The sequence below is a fragment of the Urocitellus parryii genome, chromosome 7 (assembly GCF_045843805.1).
Source record: "Urocitellus parryii isolate mUroPar1 chromosome 7, mUroPar1.hap1, whole genome shotgun sequence".
Lineage (NCBI taxonomy): Eukaryota > Metazoa > Chordata > Mammalia > Rodentia > Sciuridae > Urocitellus > Urocitellus parryii.
The window spans coordinates 166,981,954-167,004,049 of record NC_135537.1 but is presented as its reverse complement, the minus strand read 5'-3'; the positions used below and the strand labels follow the sequence as shown (position 1 = coordinate 167,004,049).

The window sequence follows — 22,096 nt, the reverse complement described above, 5'->3', positions numbered from 1 at the left end:
GAACTTGACTCCAGAAATAAGGGCAAAAATACTTTGTACTTGTCAGCTACCCCTCATTTCACTGGGAACTGCCATTCTTATGTAAGGATGCTGTGACAGTGTTGAAATACAAGGGCATTGGGACCTTAGTGTGTGTGCACACATGCGCGTGTGTGTGTGTGTGTGTGTGTGTGTGTGTGTGTGTGGTGGGCATGTGCCTGCATGAACACATGCATTTTCTATTTCACAACTGTAAAAATAATGCATCTTCCTAAAATATTATAGATAATGCAGAGTAAAAAGTGATATCTTTTCTCATTTTACCCACTCCAGTCTTTCTAAGATGTGGTCACTGTAATGACATTGGCATGAATCTTTTCAGACCTTTTCCTAAGCATTTTATGCATTTATGTATATTTGTTGTAACTACCCATGTATAGATTTATTTTTTAATTATATAGGATCATATCAGTCACTGTTCTGTGTTGTTTTTTTTTTTTAAAACACTATCAGTGTATCCTGAGCTTTTTTTCCATGATAAAACATTAGATACTGTGGCCAGGGTTGTGGCTCAGTGGTAGAGCTCTTGCCTGGCATGCATGAGGCACTGGGTTCGATCCCTGGCATCATATAAAAATAAAAAAATAAAAAATAAAATAAAGGTATAAAAAATGTAGATACCATTTTACTTTTAAGGATTAATAATATTGGCAAAATTGTGTCTTCCTTAGCCCTATAGTGGTAAATTAGCATCTGTTCCTCAGCAGTAAGAAGGCTTTTGGACACATTAGAACATAGTTGGCTTAGAGCCTCCCTTTACTACTCATTGCTTCCATGCCCTGCACTTAGAAATGCAGATCACTAAGCCCTATACTCTCTGAGCATTGGTACCCTTACCTACAAAACTTTTTATTGACAGTCTAATGTGAAGAATGTATTTTCTAAAATAGTACCTGGATCACTGTAAAACATTTCATAGAGGATAGCTGGTATTGCTGTATTGCCAAAAGGTGCTTTTATAGCTCTGTAAAAGGTAAAATTCTATAACCTGACCTCTTTAATCAAATATTAAGATATGTTTCCTTTTGATTTAATTTTGCTCTTGAAAAAAGTTAACACCTGAGATTATCTTCTTAAGCTGTTTTGTAATTACCCATTTTGAGCAGTGTTTGTTGATAGGTAGTCAAGGGGACACTTAGGAATATTTTTTCTTTATTTGTGAACTCATACTTTGGCTGATTTATATTTACTTTTTATCACATTCCATCAGAGAAGAGCTGATAAATGCTCTCTGCTTCTATAAATCTTGTCAGTTTCTTATATGTGATATACTGACTTAGAAAAACAACCACCATCTTGGTAGATACAACAGAATGAATGTTGGGGGATGTGAAGTGGAAGAAAAAATCAGTAATGTAATGCCCACAAAGAGTGGCCTGAAACGTAGACATTATTATTCTCTCTCATTAGGAGAGAATTTCTACCATGATTCAAATAAGACTTTCCTTAGAGTTCCATATGATGTGTTACTTAGAGTGATTCACCTTTAATATGTTTAGCATATTTAATATCTTCATGCTTTTAGAAAAATACCCATAAAATCTTGGGTTTTGGTTTTTTGCTTTCTAAAGAGTTAACACATTGTTCTTTCAGGTTTTTTAAGTTAGAGTAGACAGGAGTAAATCCCCTCCATGTACCATTTTATTAATACTGCAGAATTTGATATTGGAAGTTGTTGTAGATAATGTACCAACTACTCTAAAGTTTTATTTGTAATGCTTCTGGCTTTAATACAGTATTTTTCCAATGAGCGAGTACAACTTTGAGTCCTATTCCTATTCCAAAGTAATTGAAAACTGTTGTATAAAGATGTAAACATCTGTAGCTTGAACTTCTATACTGTTTACACATGTATTTACTCGAATTTGTCCACAATTATATGATTTTTTAAAAAGTGCTTTGATTTTAAAGTCTATCTAGAATCGTGTCATGGGGATCTTAGCAAGACTTAAGAGCCTTTTGATAATGAATGGTTACTATAGAATAAACCTATAATTAGTATGCTGCTAATCCACACACTAAATATATTCAGTCAATTCTCAACTATGCATAGGAGAATTATTCTTCATTGCAAATTATTAGTGCATTCCAGGGACATTTCCTTCTTGATCTATAAGTACTCTTGCTTGACAATTCTTCGATGTTCCTGGACTTCTCTTCTGTAAAACTTGTCTTCATTGGCACTTGATTTTTCTACCAAATTACTTTGGCTTCCTCTGTTGTTCTTTATTTAGGTAGCCAATGGTGACTGTGATGTACTTAGAGAAAGGGAGACAGGAAGCCAGACATAGTGGCATGTGCCCTAGTCCTATCTACTTGGGAGGCTGAGGATTGTTTAAGTCCATGAGTTTGAGACCATCCTGGGCAATATAGCGAAACTCAGAAGAGGAAAGAGAGGAAAGAAACAAAAGAAAGGTAGATAGTGAAAACTCAAATTCGTGAGTTATAAATTCTCTACAGTCTGGTCTTCCTTATGTGCCAGCAGGCTGATCGTGGGTAACACTAAGTGACATGGAACTCAGTTGTTCAAGATGTAGATATATCTTGTAAGTAATAATAGCTTTAGGATATTATTCAGCTTGAGGAGAGAAAGATGATAGTTTACTATGATACTTTACCATGGTCAAAAGACTGACCCCTTTTCCCATATTATTTAAAATTGAATATCTTTTTTAAAAAATTGAATGGGCTGAGCTTGTATTTGAATAATTTTATTTTTAGCAACTCATAAATAAAAGAACTTGAAGAGAAAGATCAATTGGAAGGATAGACAGAACATAATGAAAGACATTGTTCCCCATTATGCTTTCATTATCTTTCTCAAACACTGTTTTTTTACCCCTCTTGCTATTAAACCCTTTATCTTCTACTTTCACTTGCTGCTATAAAAGTATGAGTTTTCTCAAGAGATTGCCATCCATTTTGCTTATCTAATATTCCTCCCTCATGAGAAAATCAAGAGTAGACAGTGTATCTGTAGATAACCAGATTTCAATGCATTAAGGTAGCTATATATTTGAATCAAAATTGCATATTATGTTAGAGTGGGAGCGATCTAGTCTAGCATTTCCCAAATTTACTTAACCTTTTTAACAAGCATACCTACAAAATGAATGACATACCTATTAATATTCCAAGGAACATCAGTTTGAGAAATGCTTATCTTATCTATGTTATTTTTATTTTATAGACGAGGATACTGAGGTCCCAGAAAAGTAAGTAACTCTATTTAGGCTATAGTCACAGTGTGAGCTAGAATCTGTGTTGCCTTACTCACAGTCTGGTGGTGCCTTTTAGACTTTGTGACTCAGCCACTTAAAATGATTTATTTAATGTTGGGTTTTAAAAAAAACTTTTTAGTTGTAGATGGACAAAATACCTTTATTATTTACTTATTTATTTTTATGTGGTGCTGAGAATCAAACCTAGTGCCTCACACATGCTAGGCAAACACTCTACCACTGAGCTACACTGAGCTCTTGGTTTGTTTTTTTTTTTTTTTTAAATTCCAGAATTACAACTTGAATGTGAAACCTTGCTTCCCATTTTCCAGAATAAACTTCTCTAATTCAGAAATCCCCAACCGCCTTGCATCACTACAGGCTCCCTTGTGGGTCCAGGGGGTCTGAGAACATTTATTTTTACCTACTCATTGTTGTCCCAGCTTTTAGGGGTAAAACACAAATCTCTGTTTATGAAAATACTTTTGTTCTTTTGATTATAGTAATACATATTCCTTGTAGAAATTTCAAAAATACCAATGTCTAAAAAGAAGAAGATAATAATTCATCATAAAAAAATGAAACAGTATCATTTATGTTCTGGAGCATATCAATCTGCCAGTTTTTGCTGTATGTGTGCACATGTGTATGTATACACACATGTCTAATAAAGTATTTTCTGTTTTTTAACCTTTCTTCCCACTTAGTAAGTTGAACAGCTTTTTTTAAATATTCTTCTGACATTATTTCATAGAATGATTATGCTGTGGTTTTTTAATCAGTTCCCTATAAAACATATAAATTGCATTGAGCTTTTCACTATTAAACATTATGTATGATGGACATCCATGGAGCTAAATATTTCTGCACATTCATAGTTCTTTAAGATAAATTCCTAGAAGTAGACTTGCTGAATCAAAGAGCAAGTAAACATTTTTGTTATGCACTGCCAAATTTTCTTTCTTTTTCTGAAAGTGAAGATGTTAAATGTTTTAAGAATTTTTTCAGATATATAGCTATCTTAATTCATTGAAGTCTGCATTTATAGACACACTACTTTTATTTTCTCATAGAAAATAGAGAAAAGAAACCTCTAAGGAGGAACTCTGAAAGAGAAACAGGAATATAATAGTTTCATGGGAAACTGATACAGGGTCCAGGGACTTAGAGTCTAGTTTTAGATTTGTCATTGACTTACTATGACTTTGAGGTCTCAGTTTCCCCATTAGTAAAAATGGGAAGATAGACCAGAGATAGGAACTTTTCCAAAGCAGTCTTCATATGAATGCATTGTTTTGGTGAGATGTGAACGTCTGTGTGAGGCTCTGGCAGGGGAGATGCCCTGTGTGTGCGCATCCTTCAAGTTTCAACTTGATTATCTTTGGAAGATTAATCACATGTGTATATCCTCCCAATAGAAGTAATTGCTTTCCTTTTTGGCTTCTCATAGCCCTTTTAAATTTTGTTTCTCTCTAGTTACCTTTGTTTTGTTTTGTTTTGTTTTTTTGGCGGGGAGTGGTACCAGCGATTGAACCCAGGGGCACTTAACCACTGAGCCACATCCCCAGCTTTTTTTTATATTTCTTTAGAGACAGGACCTTGCTAAGTTGCTGAGGCTGGCTTTGAACTCCCCATCCTCCTGCCTTAGCCTCCCAAACCCTGAGATTATAGGCATGTGCCGTCGCGCCCAGCTATCTTTGATTTTTAATATTAAACTACTTGTATCAGAGTCTATCTTATTCATCTCCTGAAAGAACTTTGCTTAGTATAGTTCTTGGATATAAAATGGAGACTCAGTAATTATCTATGGAAATTGAGAGTAGTACCTTGACCACATGTCCCAGGTGTGTAAAAGTAGACAGCCAACTTTCTCCTATTGAGCATTGTCTTTTCCCACTTTAAGAGCTACTGGCACTGTCATGTTAAGTGAAATAAGCCAGTCCCAAATCGCCAAAGGTTGAATGTTTTCTCTGATAAGTGGAAGCTAACCCACAATAAAGGGAGGAGTTGATGGGGAAGAATAGAAGTGTAGTAGATTAGACAACAGGGAATGGAGGGAAGGGAGGGGGATAGGAAAAGGAAAGACAGTGGAATGAATCTGACATAATTTTCCCATGTACATATATGAAAACAACACAGTGAATCCCACCATCGTGTACATCCATAAGAATAGGATCCTCACTTGAATAAATATATTCCATGCTTGTATGATTATATCAGAATGGATTCTGCTGTCATGTACACTAAAAAGAACAAATAAATTTTAAAAAAAGAGCTCACTGTTTTAATCCATTTTATCTTGCTATAACAAGAATACCTGAGACTGGGTAATTTATAAAGGAAAGACATTTATTTAGCTCATGATTGTGCAAGCTGAAAGTCCAAGATGAGGCAGCCATGTCTACCAAGGGCTTCATGCTCTATCCTAATGGAACAAAAGCAGAAGGGCAAGCAGGCACATGCAGAAGAGACAAAACATGAGGGGTGGCTGCCATAAAAGAACTCTTGTGGTAAATAATCTAGTCCTGCAAGAGGGAGAGCTTACCCACTACCAGAGAATTAATCCAGTTCCTCCAGAGAGGCATTAATCCCTTTTAACAACCTATTGACCCCTAAAGACTCTACCACCTCTCAACTCTGTTATACTGGGGACCAAATTTCCACATGAGTTTCAGAGGAGACACAGTATATTCAAGCCATAGCACTAACCATGTTTCTTCAATTTGGGAGTTATCCCAAGGTCTCTCCCATCTCATATCTTTTCTGTTCAGTAACATAGTGGTTCTCTTAGTCTTAGTTGTGTGTAAGAAATTTTTGACTCTTTGAAATACAGATTTCTAGGTTCTGCCTCAAGTACACTGAATCTGAGAATTGGCTAAAGCTGAGACCCTGCACCAACAGTAGCTGAACTGTTATTGGAGTTTTAGCTTTGTCAGCAGATTGGTATTCAAGTTCCAAGTCTGCCACTTGAGAAAGTCACTGTCACCATGAGAAAGTCACTGTGCCACTGTAAGCCTGTGTGCCTCTTTTCTAAAAAAGAGGGTAAAAATAATATCTGACTCAGAGCTTTTTAAGTGATTGCATAAGAGAACCTATTAAAGGACTTAGTGTAGTCCTTCCCATATCTGCAGTTCTGACCTTGATCTGTAACTTCTTGAGTCCTGAGTGCATTCATTTTTAAAATAGCATTTATATTTTTCAGCTCTTAGAGATTAATATGTTCATAGAAAATTGAAAAACATAAAAAGCAAACCACTAAAAAAATCATTTATATTTATAGGCAATATACATTTTAATGTACAGTATAGTCCTTATATGTTTAAACACATATACATAACTGAGAGTATCTGTGTTTGTGTGTGGGGGGGTGTTGTTTGTTTGTTTGAGATGTTAACAGAGATTGAGCCCAGGGCCTAGTACATACCAGATAAGCACTTACCCACTGAGCTACATCCCCAACCCTGAGTATACACTTTTTTTTTTTTAACATGGCTGAGCTCATATAGTATATATTATGTTTTTTTAAAAAATATTTATCAGTGTTCAAGTCCCAAAGCCCTGAGCATTTTGAAAACCAAGCCATATAATACTAATGAGATTTAAGATATATTTCTTTATCTTTCATCGGAACAAAAATATCTTAAAGTCAAAATGGCAGCAGACCTCTAGAGATATATTGGCAAATTTGTAATTTAAATACTGTATTCATGGGGTTGAGGTTGTAGCTCAGTGGTTGAGCGCTTGCCTGGCACACTTGAGGCACTGGGTTTGATCCTCAGCACAACATTTTAAAAAATAAATAAATAAAGATATTGTGTCCATCTACAACAACAACCAAAAAGAATAAAAAAAATTGTATTCACCTAATTCCCAATTTAAAATGAACACAAAGCAGTAGAGTAAAATAAATATAATGCTTTTTAGACAGTTTAATATCAGATCTACACTATTAAAAATTAGCATAAGTGATGTTTCTATTTAATTGTTTAACAATATGTTAACCACCTCTATACATTCATATAGTATAGGAGAGAGAATGTATTCTGTCAGTGGTTATAATCAGATTGTAAATTTGGGCATATCTGAATCTGCCTCTTCCTTACCCCTTTTTCTACCCCTTCTGTAACAACCCAGTTGCTCAGAGGTAGTTTAACAATGCCATTTCTAAGGTGCTTCTTTTCTTTTAACAAAAGAATTTACTAATTGTTTAATTCACTAGCTCTCCTTTTATCATATGTTGTCCTCTCAAAATATCTAGAAGCTTAGCATTATAAAATAAGGGTTGATAAACTCAGGCACATTACCAAAAAAACGATTGCTCCTATAGAACTGTGGATACAATTTGAAATTATTTCTAAATATGAAAATACTAGCAAAGAACCTTCCCTTTGCCTTTTCCCTTTTCTGTCCACTCAGTGAATAACTCCATGAGGTGGGTTAATAAAGGTCACTCCCAGAAGACAAGCTTTCCTTTCCTAGAAACTCTAACAAAAGGACATTTATAAAGGGGTCATTTTACTATTTGTGCTTTCAGCATATTTTGGGCACTTCCCAGTACCAAAGCCGTGTTTGCCCTTTACATAGACAGCAATAGTAAGTAAATGCACTTATACAGCAATGAGTAAATAAATAATCTGAATTTATCTCATGAACAACTCTTACATTCACTTCCTTTCTCTCCCTGCCTCCTTCACCACCCAGTACCCAACAAAGAGCTAAACTTTAACAGTCGTTCTGAAGATAATCCTGTGAGTTGACAGAAAAGTATTTAATATGTTATTTTACAGACTCAATGTTTCAAAAGACTACTGCATAACACTAGCATTGAATAAATCATATGAAAATATTTTGTAAACACAAACTTATGGTCAAGAACCTTTCCCCTTCCCACTCCCTTCTAATCGTTTTCAGACTATGGGCAAATGTTAGCATCACAAGTTGTTTTCAGAAGACAGTCTTTCCCGTGAAATTTTTAAGCATCAAGATACTTTTTTAGATGTTTTAGTTTACTGTCTCTTCTTTTTCACAAATACTAGCAACCTCTTTATCATCTAGACAACAAGGTATAAAATCAGGACCCATTTGTCTATTGTGTTCACTATAAACACAGCAAAGTAGAATAAAGTGCCTAGAGCATTCTGAACAAGACAGTTTTGTCTTATTACAAACACTCTGACATAAACTTTCTTCCTTCTTACACTTCTTTCTTTTCCCTCTGTCCTCAAGCACAGGTCTGTACCACTAAAAAGAGAAGGCTTACTGATTCCATTTCCAAGTTGGACACCATGGCACATGATTGTAGTTCCAGCAACTCAGGAGGCTGAGGCAGGAGAATTGCAAGTTCAAGGCCAGGCCCCACAATTTAGTGAGAGGCTCTCTTAAAATTAGAAGGGCTGAGATTGTAGATTCAGTGGTAGAGCACCCCTGAGTTCAATCCCCAGTACCACAAAATAATTATAATTCCATTTCCAAAAGACAGTGTTTCATATAAATTTATTAATTCCTTTTATCTAAGCAATTACTGATCATTTTACCTTTTACTTTACATCTCTAGATGCTCTCACCATACCTCATAAGAATTCTTACTGGAATGAATTCTTAATGTCCAAAACTTTTATTACATTTATTAAACATTTTCCCCATCTTCTATATAGGTATCTCTTCCAAATTATCTTTATTTTCTATGTTGTTGGAATTGTGTTTTCTCCCCTTTTTTCTTTAGTTTGCATGTATTTTCAGATCCATTACTGAATACTTCTTTTTTTTTTCTGATTTGTGCTTTTGGATCTTTTCTTTTTTCTTTATATTTATTTATTTATTTTTATGTGGTGCTGAGGATCAAACCCAGTGCCTCACTCGTGCACAGCAGGTACTCTACCACTAAGCGCCAGCCCCAGCCCCTCTTTTTCCTTTTCCATCACTTCAGTAAAGAGCAGTAGCCTCTTTATTATAATCTTCCTAGTCTTCAGTCTCCTTCTTCCTTCCCACCCTTGAATGTTTATTTCACATCTTTCTGTGCAAAACCAGTGGGTTCTATCAGACAATGCCAGAGAAATTGTAGAATCTTAGCATTGGAAGGGATCTTAAGAGTCATCTAGTCATATACCTGTCTTTTGTTTGAATCTTCTCTACATTTCTGCTTAGTAATTTCTGCCAAATTCCTTAGGCTAAGCTTGAATCTTCCAATGACAGGAAATTCATTCTCCTAAGGCTGTATTTCCTTTTTGGACAACTGTAGGTTCAAGTTGAGTCTTCCTTTGCTTAGGTAGGATATATGTCCTTGTAGTTTCTACTACAGTTCTAGCTTTCCCTGGAGACTAACAGAACAAGAACAATCCTCCTTCCTTGTGAAAGCCCTCTAGTGTATACACAAGGTTATTCTGTGGAGACCTCAGCTCTCCTCAGATTTATCTTTGCTCTAAGTTAAATCTCTCAGCTTGGTTGGTTCCTCCAATCATTCCTTTTGGGTCCCTGTTCTTTAGTCCTTTACCATCCTATTCACTTTTCTGAACCTTAATATTTGTTTGTATTCTACCTTAAGTTGTGAAACCTGGGACTTAGTAGAATACTGCAAGTGTGGTCCCTGTTGTACAAAAGACCAGGACTAACCATTGTTTGTTCAAAACACTGTCTTCTTTTAGTACAGGCTGTAATTGCATTAACATTTTTGACATCCTCATTCTATCTCGACTCATAATGAATTTACCATTGAGTAAAACTCACGTCATCTCTCACAAAACCTTATCTCTCCCAGCTGCACTCAAGTACAAGGAAAATTACATTTATTCTTGATAAGTTGTATCTTGTTAGAGAAGCTCTTTGCTTTTTTACAGCTACAACTTGTCAAGGAATTAGAAAATCTATCCATATCCACTTATGATTTAATTGAGGTATAAAGCATATACACTAAATAAAATCTAAACCAGAACTCTTAGAAGGCAACTGAAGATAGTCAGTTGTAACTGCCCTCAGAGTATCCTCTGACCTGCATTTAGAAACACCAGGGAATGCTTATTAATAGTCAGCATTGTCAGCTTCATTCCAGACTTGAATTCAAATTTCTAGGAGTGATGCCTGGAAATATACATTTTTACAAGCTCTGTTGGATATTGGTGCACACTAAAGTTCAACAACTGCTACTGTAAGTATTGAAGAATTAAACCCAAAGATCTGATTCTGCTTAGGTAGTATTGAATAAGGAGGTGATGTTCTGAGGAACAGAAAACTGTGAACCATTAGACTGAGCTGAAGTTCCAGGTTTGAAAAAGAAGGCATAAGTTGCTAGAGAAAACAAGATACAAGCTCAACTCAAACAGTGGTCCTGGTAGAGCAGTAAGCAAAAGAAATTTGAAACCAAGGGATAGAGGGAACAAAGAAAGAAAAAACTGTAAACTTTTGAAACCAATATGATACATGCTGCCAGATGTCAGCAAGGCAGGACCTGCTACAGAAGAAGCATGATCTTTGTCATCAAGAATTCATGAAATACCAGGCAACACCCTAAGAGGGAGTGTAAAAGGGTGGGGGTGTCAGCAAAGATTAGTTTGGAGAGTTGTTCCACACAACTCTTCTATAGTTCTGGGCTATCTAATGAGAAGATCTTTATTAAACCTCAGTTGACTAATTTGGATATAGAACCAGTCAGGGATAGACATCTTGCACAGCTGCTTGGTGCTTAGGGCATAGGCCTTATTCATAGGCCTTTATCATAGCAGAACTCACAGTGCTCTTGGCATCTTCAAGGCGGTAGGGCAGCAGCAAGTCTGTACTAGCCAGAATGATACCCAGAGAATGGATGATCCGTTTTCTGTCCAAATGGGGTCAGGAGTAATTGTCTTAGTCTTAAATATTTAGTAGTTGTTTTCTCTCATATGTGGAAGCTAGAAATAAAAAGGAAAAAACCAAGAATGTCATGACAACTATTAGGGTCACGGGGGAGGGGGGGCACGGGGGCGGGGAGGGGAAGAGGAACTATTGGGGTGTTATACTAACCGAGTTTTATTATATGTGTCATGAATGTGCCACCATGAAACCCACTCTTCTCTATAATTAATATTCACCAATAAAAAATTTTTTGAAGATTTGGTGAGTGCACAGATAAGTAAATCTAGATGATAACCTATTTTAGATGCTGACTGACAATTTTTGAAATAAATGAAAGGCCCTCTTTCCTATATTATGAGTGGAGGGAAACTATGTGCCAAATCTTCATTGCCTGACTAGAAAAGACAACTGTTTCTTAGTTAATATTCATACTGTACTGCTAAAATGGTAAGTCAAAGAGAACTAAGAAAATACCCATAACTGTAATTCTAATTAACAATTTTTAAAAGAACCAGAAGAGAAATTGAAATTATGAAAAATTTAAATCAAAAGATCAAATATTAATTATGATTGTATTTTCTACAAGTGCATGTACTATATAAAATTAAGTATTCAAACCTGGTTTGCACAACTGCATGGAGAAGCCTGCAAGGCTCATGACTATCCTGACTTGTCACTACTCTTTTGATAGCCTCTTATTTTGGCAAATGGTGGATCTGTCTGCATTTGAATTGGAAGCCAATTGGGATTCCCCTTTAAACTTCACTACTTATTAAAAACCCACTTCCCAGTCTGTCCTTATATATCATGTTTCCCATTAAATGGATTAAACACTTCTGTCCTGATGCTAATTTAGCAGAGATCACTTACAATTTTTTGTCATTCCATTTACCTTGATGTAAAGTTAGCGTTTGCTATAGTCTTTTCCCCTTTTGAATACCAAAAGTTGACTGGCAATTTTTCTTTAATACAGCTGGCCTCTGATGACATCTAGGAAGAACAAGAAAATTTACTACTTTATAAAATAAAAAAGTTTAGCAAATACAAATTTGTCACATTTTGTCTAATATTTTAAAAGATTGCAAACAGTAAACATTACTATTTGTTCCTAATGTTGAAGAAGTGAGGCTATGTAATTCTGGGGAAATTTTAAAGAAAGAGATCATAATTAGTTTATTGGCTATCTTATAAATTCACATTTCATTTTCATCAGTGGGGCTGGATATGCCTTTCATGGTCATGTATATACCCTATTCTTTATAGAATCTTAGAACATAAATCATTCAAGCTGTCCATAGCACATACCCAGAAGCCTCTCGAAGTTGTCCCCACCAAAGTGTGCATGATTATAATCACTGGACAGCAACACCCATGGCTCAGTGTCCAAAATTCTTATGTTGTTTAAATGTTAACTGTGATTCAACTAAGAAAGTGGTAACTGGAAGCTGAGAAAGAATATAATGCTAATCTATCTCAAACTGAGAGGCAAAGGACAGGCTGTGTTGATCCAGTGTGTTGTAAATACATTTTCAGGTGAAGTACCCAGAAATAATCCCAGTTGCTCCCAGTAGAATTAGGTAATTTTACTATATACCAATGATGAATGCCAACAGAGCAATGTGATGTTCCCTAAGAAAGGGACAGTGGCAGCTTTCTAATGTCTAGTAATTAGGGACTATGTGACAGAGGCAGTTGGGGAAATGAGGGAAATTTTGGAGAATAAACATGATACAACAGAGGGGAGAAAAGATAGAGGAATGCTGTACATATGGAACTGATGGTCGTGCTAGCTTGGCTTTTAGGAAGGGGCTACCTGTTCACTCTACAAGAGTGTGGAAGGCTTGAGAAATCTGTTGAATTGACTCTGCGTGATGCATAAGAAGCAGATAGGATCAACTCTGATGGTAGTCCAGAGGAAGAACAACTAAAGTTACCAAGAACTCTGACTTACTGAAATACTAGTAAAATATTTATGAAAATGTTATATTCTAACTCATTTACTACTGTGTTAAATTTGGAGCTTGATGTTCGTCAGTAGAATGGGTACTGTTATTTGCAAAGCTCAGTGACAATAGTGTTAAATAAAGTTTTAAGGGGCCAGATAGTCACAATAGTCAATCTTGGAATTTGGAAAGCAAAATAGTCATTTTTTAAAAAATTTATGGTCACCTAACAGTGATCTAATTCTCACGTATCAGTTAGAATTCTGCTTTGATTTCATCATCCATCTACAGGAAATGATAAAAATAAACTAATATTAGTCAGGCACAGTGGCACAAACCTGTAATCTCATAGGAGGCTGGGGCAGGAAATCACAAGTTCAAGGCCAGGCTGGGCAATTTCGTGAGACCTTTGACTCAAAATTTAAAAAGGGTGGAGGCTATAGCTCAATGGTAAGGTACCTCTGGAGTTAGTCCCTAGTACTCCCCCCCCAAAAAAAAAGGGCTAATATTAATATCCACTATTTATGAGCTTTTACTATATACCAAGAAGTTTGCTAAGTGTTTTGTGGACATTATACTTAATCTTCATAACAACCTTCAAAAGTAGTAGTTGTTATTATTTCCTGAAAAAAAAGGGGTTTTAATCAAGGCAAGTTGACTCTAGAGTCCCCACTTTTAGCAATGCACATAAAACTGTGTTTATTTAATACGAAAGACTGTCCTTTATTCTGAGATTATTACTGTTCTACTTTTTTATATTAAAATATATTTTCTTATATGAAATGGTGGTGACTGATAGTGTCAGATTTGATTTTTTTAAAAAATTACCTTATGAAATAAAAACTAAGCAGCTCAATGACAGCACTTCTCCCTGTTTAAAAAAAAATGGGGTTTTGCTAGTTTGTGAAATTCAGGTCTGAGAATCACTTGTCAGGAAATTGAGGCTTCTAGTAATTTTTAATGTTCTCTGGAGATTTTCATCTGATTTATTTCCTATTTAATCCAGTCAATCCTCACCTATCCTGCACCTGATCACAAATCATATTTTCAGCCTTTTTTGACAGGAGTCTGTTGTGAAATATAATTAAAATGCAGCTTTGTGATTCAAATTCTAGGAAATTATTAAAATACTTTATGACAAGGGGTCTAGAATGAGATAAAAAAAAAACCCTATTAATCTTGTACTAAATTCTTTACAAAATACAATCTTACAGTGAGGTTCCAATGTTTCATTAACCGATCCTTAGTAAATAGTGGTATCATCCTTTGCTCTTCTATTTTTATAGCATTTAATATTATTCATACCTTCAATAATAACTATTACTTAATGATATAGTAATCAACATCAGTGCTTTTCATTGTCATGAACATTTGGAGAACAAAATGAAAGAGTGAGGATAGGTAACCTTTCTAGAAAAGAAAGAGTGGCAGAGCCAGACAACAGCTGTAGGCCTTACTTATTCCTCTTAAGTGTAGTCTACACTGTGTGTTTTACCTTTAGCATGTTATTGGTGATTTTTGCATACTGTTGATTTGTCCAACAGTCTATCCTCAATTTTTTACCTCCTCTTGTGTATTGAACTTTTCTTTCAGTCCATCTCAGCCACCCACTTCTGTTGTACCCAGCACTTTGCCAGTACCAATAGCTGTGCAGCTCTTCATATTTCAGATGTGAGCTTCCTGCTCACTAGCTTCCTCCCATTTTCCTCACTTACTTCTCACTCACTCCAGTTTGTTTACCTCTTACTTCCCAGGTCTTTTGTCCTCTCTTCCCTCTTTACTCAGGTTAGATTCCACATATCTATCGGTCTATCGTGTCTTTCCCCTTATGGCCTTGCTTTGCATTGTCTGTGGGTCAGAGCTGCAAGTGTTTCTCAGCTGCCTGCCTACTCTATGCCAGTACTCTCTGCCTTTAAAATGTGGTTTTAGAAAAATGCAAAACTATGGTGTCTGACCTTATTTTAAGTTTATGAGCCATATGTCAAGTGAGCCCTCAGTATTTCTTGGTATAGGCATTTCCTGATATTCCTTCTGTGCTTTCCTATTCCAACCCATTTACTCTCCTATTCTCTGAGAGGACTAGTTCCTCTTTTACTCTCTCAAACCCCCAGCACTGCCTTTTCCCATCTTCCATTTCACCAGCAGATAGTGACTACCTATTATCTTATCTACGTATGAGTAAAATTAGCAACTCGAATTCCAAAACCACATATATAAATCTATTTTTGACCATTTTAAATTGTGCTTTACGCTTCTACCTGCCTTTCTGTTCCTATAACCTACTTGAATCAAATGTATGAATATGATATGTCAAGAGCTTTGTAATGTTTTGAACAACCAATAATAAAAAAAATGAAAAAAAAATTGACAATGTGTCTGCACCTCCTCCAAGTTACAGGAACAGTTAGTAAAATAAGCAGTGAAGTACTTGGACACAGGAAATTAAAAGAGATTTTTTGGAGCTGTTTGATTATACTAATAGTCCACAATAGTTCTTATTTACATAAGTTATAGAGGAAGGAGAAAAGATGGGAATAACTTGGAAATGAAGATTAAAGCCTCATTTTGTGGAAATGAAGATTAAAGCCTCATTTTGTGGAAATGATAAAAATGTTTAGGACAGGCATATAATAGTTTTTACCTTACCTTATACTTGTGGTGGGAAAATCAGGCCATAAAATTGAGTTGTAAATATGTTAAGTTCAAATTAAATTAATTTAATCCTGTTATTTACCTCGTAGAGCTAAATTTTGGGGGGAGTGGGGTGGCAGGGAGATGGGTACCAGGGATTGAGCTCAGGGACATATAACCACTGAGCCACATCCCAGGCCTTTTTCTTTATTTTTTATTTTCAGACAAGGTCTTGCTAAGCTCCTGAGGATGGTTTTGAACTCTGAACAATCCTGTCTCAGCATCCTGAGTTGCTGGGATTACAGGCATGTGCCACTGCACCTAGCTCCTGTAGCAAATCTTTAGGACTTAGTTTTGGAAAAGTATGGGGGAGGGCTAAAACCAAAAAAGTCAAGATTTTTATGCATGCTTACGTGAAACTTACATTTATAGAGTTGAATAAGAATCTACACCTTACCTAACACTGACTTGCTTATAAAATTACAAGAGGATAGACCTGAATCTCATATGCTGAATTCACTTACATAATGGCATCCATCTGCTCAGGCACATTTCCCCATGTATTTCCTAATTCCCTGTGTTCTTTACCACATCACCCAATATCCTCTTCTCATGCCTTATTTTGTAGATCATCTAGCTGGCCCCTGCTTCATATACTGAACCTCAGCTTGCTTCCTATTCTTCCTGAATTTAACTAGTCTCAGAAGGAGAGGCATCCTGGCAAGCTGGTCCCCTCACCCACCCTCCGAATCCCTCTGTGTTGCTGGAGTTCCTGAAAATGTGAACTCCATGCCTGCTTAGACTCCTCAGCTTCCTTCTATGTAAAAAGAAGGGTACCTCAACCCCAAATGCTCTGACCTGATCTAAGATCCTGTGGCCTCAGTCAGTATTAACTTCTGGATTTTTATATCCAGTGGCTTTGTCCCATGCCTCATCACCTATCTCTGCAGCATGTGTCCCTTTCATCACATTTCTTTGCCTAAAACATTTTGTGGCTTTTTATGTGCCCAGAGCAAGCATCCAAAAATATTTTAAGATGTCAGAACCAGTAGCTCTGATTTCTGAGTTTTCAGCCTATATTTTTAATGGGCATTACTGCCCAAATCTCAAATGCCTTATAGCCAAAAACAAAGTGATGCTTTCCTCAAACTGGCTCCTCCTCTTGCCATCTTTTTGGTATCTCTGAGGTTGTCATCATTTTACTCTTGTGCCCCCGCTAGAAACCATATGGCCAACATTGACTTCTCCTTCTCTGATTTCTCCTTTGTCTCTGTGCTGTAATGAATAGCTTCCATGTCTTCCTTTTCTTTCTTTTCCTACTCTTTTTTATGACTATTGACTTTCTACTCCTAGTCTCTCTCTTGTCTTGATTATAGTACTTTCATGGTTTTTAATTTGAATTCCGTAGACTGACCTCAAAGACTTTAAGAATCCCCTCAAAATTATATGCAAATTTTGTACATGTGCATTTTCAGGGGGTGGAGGGCTCCATTAGACTATTCCATTGGAAAGGAAGTGAGAAACAGAATGAGAGAATGAGACAGTTTAAATCAGTTCCACTGATTTTTTACTTTTATACCTTCCCTTTGCTATTTATATTTAACTCACTAATCCAGGTACTGATTTCTGTGTTATGAGGGACTTGCATGATATTAAGATAAAGCAAAGGAAAAAAAAAGGGAGCAGCAGTCAGCATAGCTCAGCAGTCAGACAGTCCAGCAGCTAAAGATCAGAGGCTGCCCAGAATCAGAACCAGGCTTTGATGTCCTGGAGAAGCTCAGGAGAAAGCTGGGGTGTCAGCAACAGTGGAAGGTGTCCTCCTGAGACCTCTGGACCTGTTTGTTCAAGTGCTTCCAGAGGACTAGGAGTGGTATGAAAACTCAACTAGCAAAAATAATGGAGAATCAGTGTCTCTAGGAAAAGGTTAAAAACATTCCTCCAACCAGCCTTCCACCCTCTGCACCTTTGTTTCCCAGTCCTTCCTCTATTCTGCCACCAGAGTTAGCTTTTATCACATCTCATTGCCTACAAAACAAGTTAAAAACTCATGGTGTCAAGACCTGCCACAGCCCCGTCGCCTTAGGACTGTCTTCCCCTCAAAAGCTCTAGTTGTCACTGGCTGTTTTGAGAGAACAGCTTCCATGTCCATAGTTCTATGCCTTTGACAGTGTGAGTCTTTCCCTTTTTGGTGTCATTTCCTCTCTGCTGTCCAACCACAAACCTACTCATCCTTTTAGGCCCAGATTTTATGTTACCTCTTCCCCTGTGTCCATTCCTAATTTTCTGCCATCACTCTGGCAGAATCAGTCTCTCCTGGCTAGATTCCAAAACCATTTCATACATATCTCTGATATGTCATATTAAATTATAGATAACTTATTTTTATTTCTGTCTTTCCTACTAAGCCATAAATGCCCTGCAGGTAGGGACTGTCTTTTTCATGTTTGTATCCCTAACACCTACCTTAGTACCTAGTCTAAACAGGAGCTTAATACACTTTTGTTGAATGGAATTAGTTTTTATGACTCATTTAAAATTAGAGACCAAAGCTTATTTAATAAGTCAGAATAGACCATAATAATAATAGTCATAACAAAGTCCCATTTCCACTGCTTATTCAAGTAACCAGTTCCTTTGTGGAAGTGGATTTTGAAAATCTTCACATGTCATTGTATATTTTTGAAGTTCTTACTTGAGATCCTAAAAGAATTATAGTACTAACGCAGACTAGAATTTCTAAGACATCCCTATTGATGTTATATTGAATATGTTCTGTCACTTATATACATATCTATCTATCTATCTATACACACACACACACACATATGTATATATATAATAAGATCTACATATATGCATCTTATCTGTTTTTCTCTTTACCTTCAGGGTAATGCTTTGTGAATTACTTATTTTATAAGATCTGAGTCGGTTGAATTCGAAATGCAGTAAACTGAGCATTTTCCATGTACAAAAAGAATTGCAGGGGCTGGGGCTGGGACTGTGGCTCAGTGGTAGTACATTTGCCTGGCATGTGTGAGGCCTGGGTTCGATTCTTAGCACTCATATAAATAAAGTAAAGGTCTATTAACAACTAAAAAAATTTTTTAAAAAGAATTGCAAAGTTAGGATTCTGTTATTTATACATTATAAAGTTTGTTTTGCTAAATTAATGAAGTCTCAATTATTTAAAAATGTCTTTTTTCTTTCAGTATTTTAATTAGTTCATCAATGAAAGACATCATTGCTCCATAAATTAAGAGCATCAGATAATTTTGAAAAATGGCCTTTCCATCATATTCTTTGAGTGTTTTCCACCATTTAGTTATTCAGTCCTTTATTAGGTATACATTATGTGTTAGGAATTATGTTGGACGTTTTCAATTCAAGATAGTACTTGCCCTTGAATAGTAGAGCATCAGGTAATAGAGAAGAAGGTGAATAAACGAATAATTACAATATGAGCCTTGGAGAAGAGAAAGGAAACTCTTTTGAGAACTGAAGTTGAAGTTGAAAATGGATGCATCTGCTGAACAGTTGGTAGATAGAGAAGCAGAAAGATGAAGGGAGTTTGTGCTTGATAATCTTTTTTCTTCTTCTTCCTCCCATTCCCCCCACCCTCCTTCTCCTCCTCCTCCTCCTCCTTCTAATATGTGAAGTAGGAATCAGGAATCTAGGTCATCTCTAAGAATTAATGGCATGGAGTAGTTCTTGAGAAGAAAGGAACAGGGAAGATTTAATAAGGAGAATTAGAGAGGAGCTAACAAAGACAAATAAAGAGTGGCATGCAGAATCAAGAAAGCAGCGAGTATGGAACTGAAATTGGCTAGCATAACACTGAGGGGATGTCAGTCAGCATGGTGGTGTAATTTTCTCTGGCGGTGCTCTGTGGCCAGTGTGTGGATAAATAAAGCCATGTTGTATTCAGGGCTCACAGGATGGGCATGACAAAATATAAAAAGGCCAGGGAATTAAGGGTCCTTCCAAGAAAGTATGGCTTAATATGGAAGCAGGTGAAGAGAGAGGCAATAAACTAGGAGAAAGTAAAACGTCAAGAAACAAGGCATGAGGATAAGGCCTGGGACTTTGCAGGTACTCAGCAAATCTTCCCTTTCTGCTTTCTGACTGTCCTTTCTTTGTACCTATTCCTCCTCTCCCCCCATCTGCCTCTGCTGTGGTTCAGACATATGAATAGTTTGCAGTTGGCTTAGAGGAGAAGATCAGGAGCCAGGTTCCAAAGTCCTCAGCCCATGGGTCGCAGTGACTTGGATGCTGACAGTGCTTGATGGTGCTGGCCCCTAGGAGAAGCTCAAGGCTTGTCCCCTCATTTCCCCACCACTCCTGCTTGAAGGGTGGGTCAAAGGATGAATACATTATATTGGGCCATGGTTCTTGGGGCAGGGATTAACCTGTGATGAGAAGGGTTATGTCTCTGAGTCTTCAAGGGTTTTCACTAAGCCCCCTTCTCTCTACAAGCTAAACTCTAAGCACAGATCTTAGTTCTTTTGAGGATTTAAAGGGAAATCTTTGCTTGAAGTAAGGATAGATGTAAAGATCATACTGGCAAACCAAAGGTCTTCCTCCTCAGAATCTAAAGTTGCTAATAGAGTTGGTTGTAAGTTATAACTTATTTTGCATAAGTAATACATTGTTGTACTCTTTTCTTAAAGATGTACTTTTTCAGACTGACATTTCAAATAAAGACAAACCATTTTCTGTGGAAACACACATATGTACATAGCATTTCCAGAGGACTTTTTCCACCCGTAATTATAACTGTGACACCGAAGTCACATTATTTCAGAGTGCTTTTTTGGGTATATGTAGTAGAAAGAAAAAACTTATCAGAAAGAGACCATGCACCTTAACTGTGCAGCTATTAGAAGGGGGAGGGTACCCAGAGGAATAGGCAGAGGTTATAGATCTTCATTTTAGAAATTAAATAGATGAGTTGGCTAGAGACACCTGGGGAGTCTCTATCCTCAGTTGTGCTGTTTTGGATTATTAATGGAATCTTTAAGGCATTTAGCATTCCTGCCTAGAAAATAATTGAATGCTGCTTCTGAAACTATATTTTCACCTGGATTGCTCTAAAGAAGCATGCTCCTCATTTGACATTAGTCACACAAAGAAATTCAGCTTTGTTCACAGAGTTGGTGACATCCATCTGGACCCTTGAATTCCTCTAATGTTCATCCAATTCAGCATGCTTGTCCCTTTGTTCAACTGCTTGTCTTGACAGGTGGACCCAAAATTCTATGCATTATACTCTCCATAGCCTACATCATGACAGATTTGTTTTGGGTTAACCACCCCCAACCTTAAAAGGTAATGAAAATAATTAATATCTCATAATTACATATCTAGATCAAAGAGACATTTTCCAAGTTAGGAGTGTTTGTTCTAAGTGTTAGTTCTAATATATTTTTCCAAAAGCTGGCAGCTTTTTCCCCTCAGACATTAATGCTGGTATTAGGAATGGTTTCTGAATTTTATTTTAAAGAGAGAAAGAGACACTGTTCATTCTTGTTCTGTTCATGGCACCTGGATGTTAATATATGTAAATAGCACTACTGTGTTTTACTTTAAGTACGTATGAAGAAGAAAGAAAACCTTCCCTTAAATGTCTTACTTGTATTTTAGATGGTGTAAGACTGTTTTCTTTTCTTTTTCAGGTTGTAAACATGTTAAAGGCATTCTGTTATACGGGCCCCCAGGTTGTGGTAAGACTCTCTTGGCTCGACAAATTGGCAAGATGTTGAATGCAAGAGAGCCCAAAGTGGTCAATGGGCCAGAAATCCTCAACAAATATGTGGGAGAATCAGAAGCTAACATTCGCAAACTTTTTGCTGATGCTGAAGAGGAGCAAAGGAGGGTAATGTAACTATAACTTAGTAAAAATGTGTTCCCACTTATATGATGAATAAAATCAGAGTTATGGAGGCAAATTTGTTATTGTGTTCTATATTTTCAAACAGCTTATAGGTTAAGTTTACTTAGTACTTAGTTTATATTTTACACTACCCCAGAGATTATGTGGGATTTACATGATGTGAGCAAATGTCATTACCCACATGTTCATAACATAAAGGGAGATGATTGTATAAGCCAAAGGTTTTGCAAAAACAGATCATGAATATATTTTCAAGTGACACTTTTATACCGCATTACTTTCAAAGACTTGAACTCATTTATCTTTTTGAAGCAGGGGGACGGGGGTGGTGGTGGTGGTGGTGGTGGTGGTGGTTGGTAAATCCATGTATAGACTTACAGAATTTTATTCACACACACAAGGTCCATGATCAGAAAGCTAGCTTACTTACACTCAGTCAGCTCAGTAGTAGAGTAGTAGAATGGCAGGATTGCATTGTCAGATCTCAAAGGATTTGAGTCTTAGAAAAAAATAAAATTAACTTAAAAATCAGACCAGAGGCTGGGTGT

At 36.5% G+C, this 22,096-nt stretch overlaps 1 protein-coding gene across 1 annotated transcript in view; it reads left to right on the top strand.

Moving 5' to 3' along the window:
* The window catches only part of Nsf (N-ethylmaleimide sensitive factor, vesicle fusing ATPase), a 155,368-nt gene that overhangs the window by 67,372 nt on the left and 65,900 nt on the right, over window positions 1–22,096 (top strand). The window contains exon 9 of the mRNA XM_026408235.2: window positions 21,331–21,530. Coding sequence (XP_026264020.1) covers window positions 21,331–21,530 — 200 coding nt within the window. The remainder of the gene's footprint in view (window positions 1–21,330; window positions 21,531–22,096) is intronic.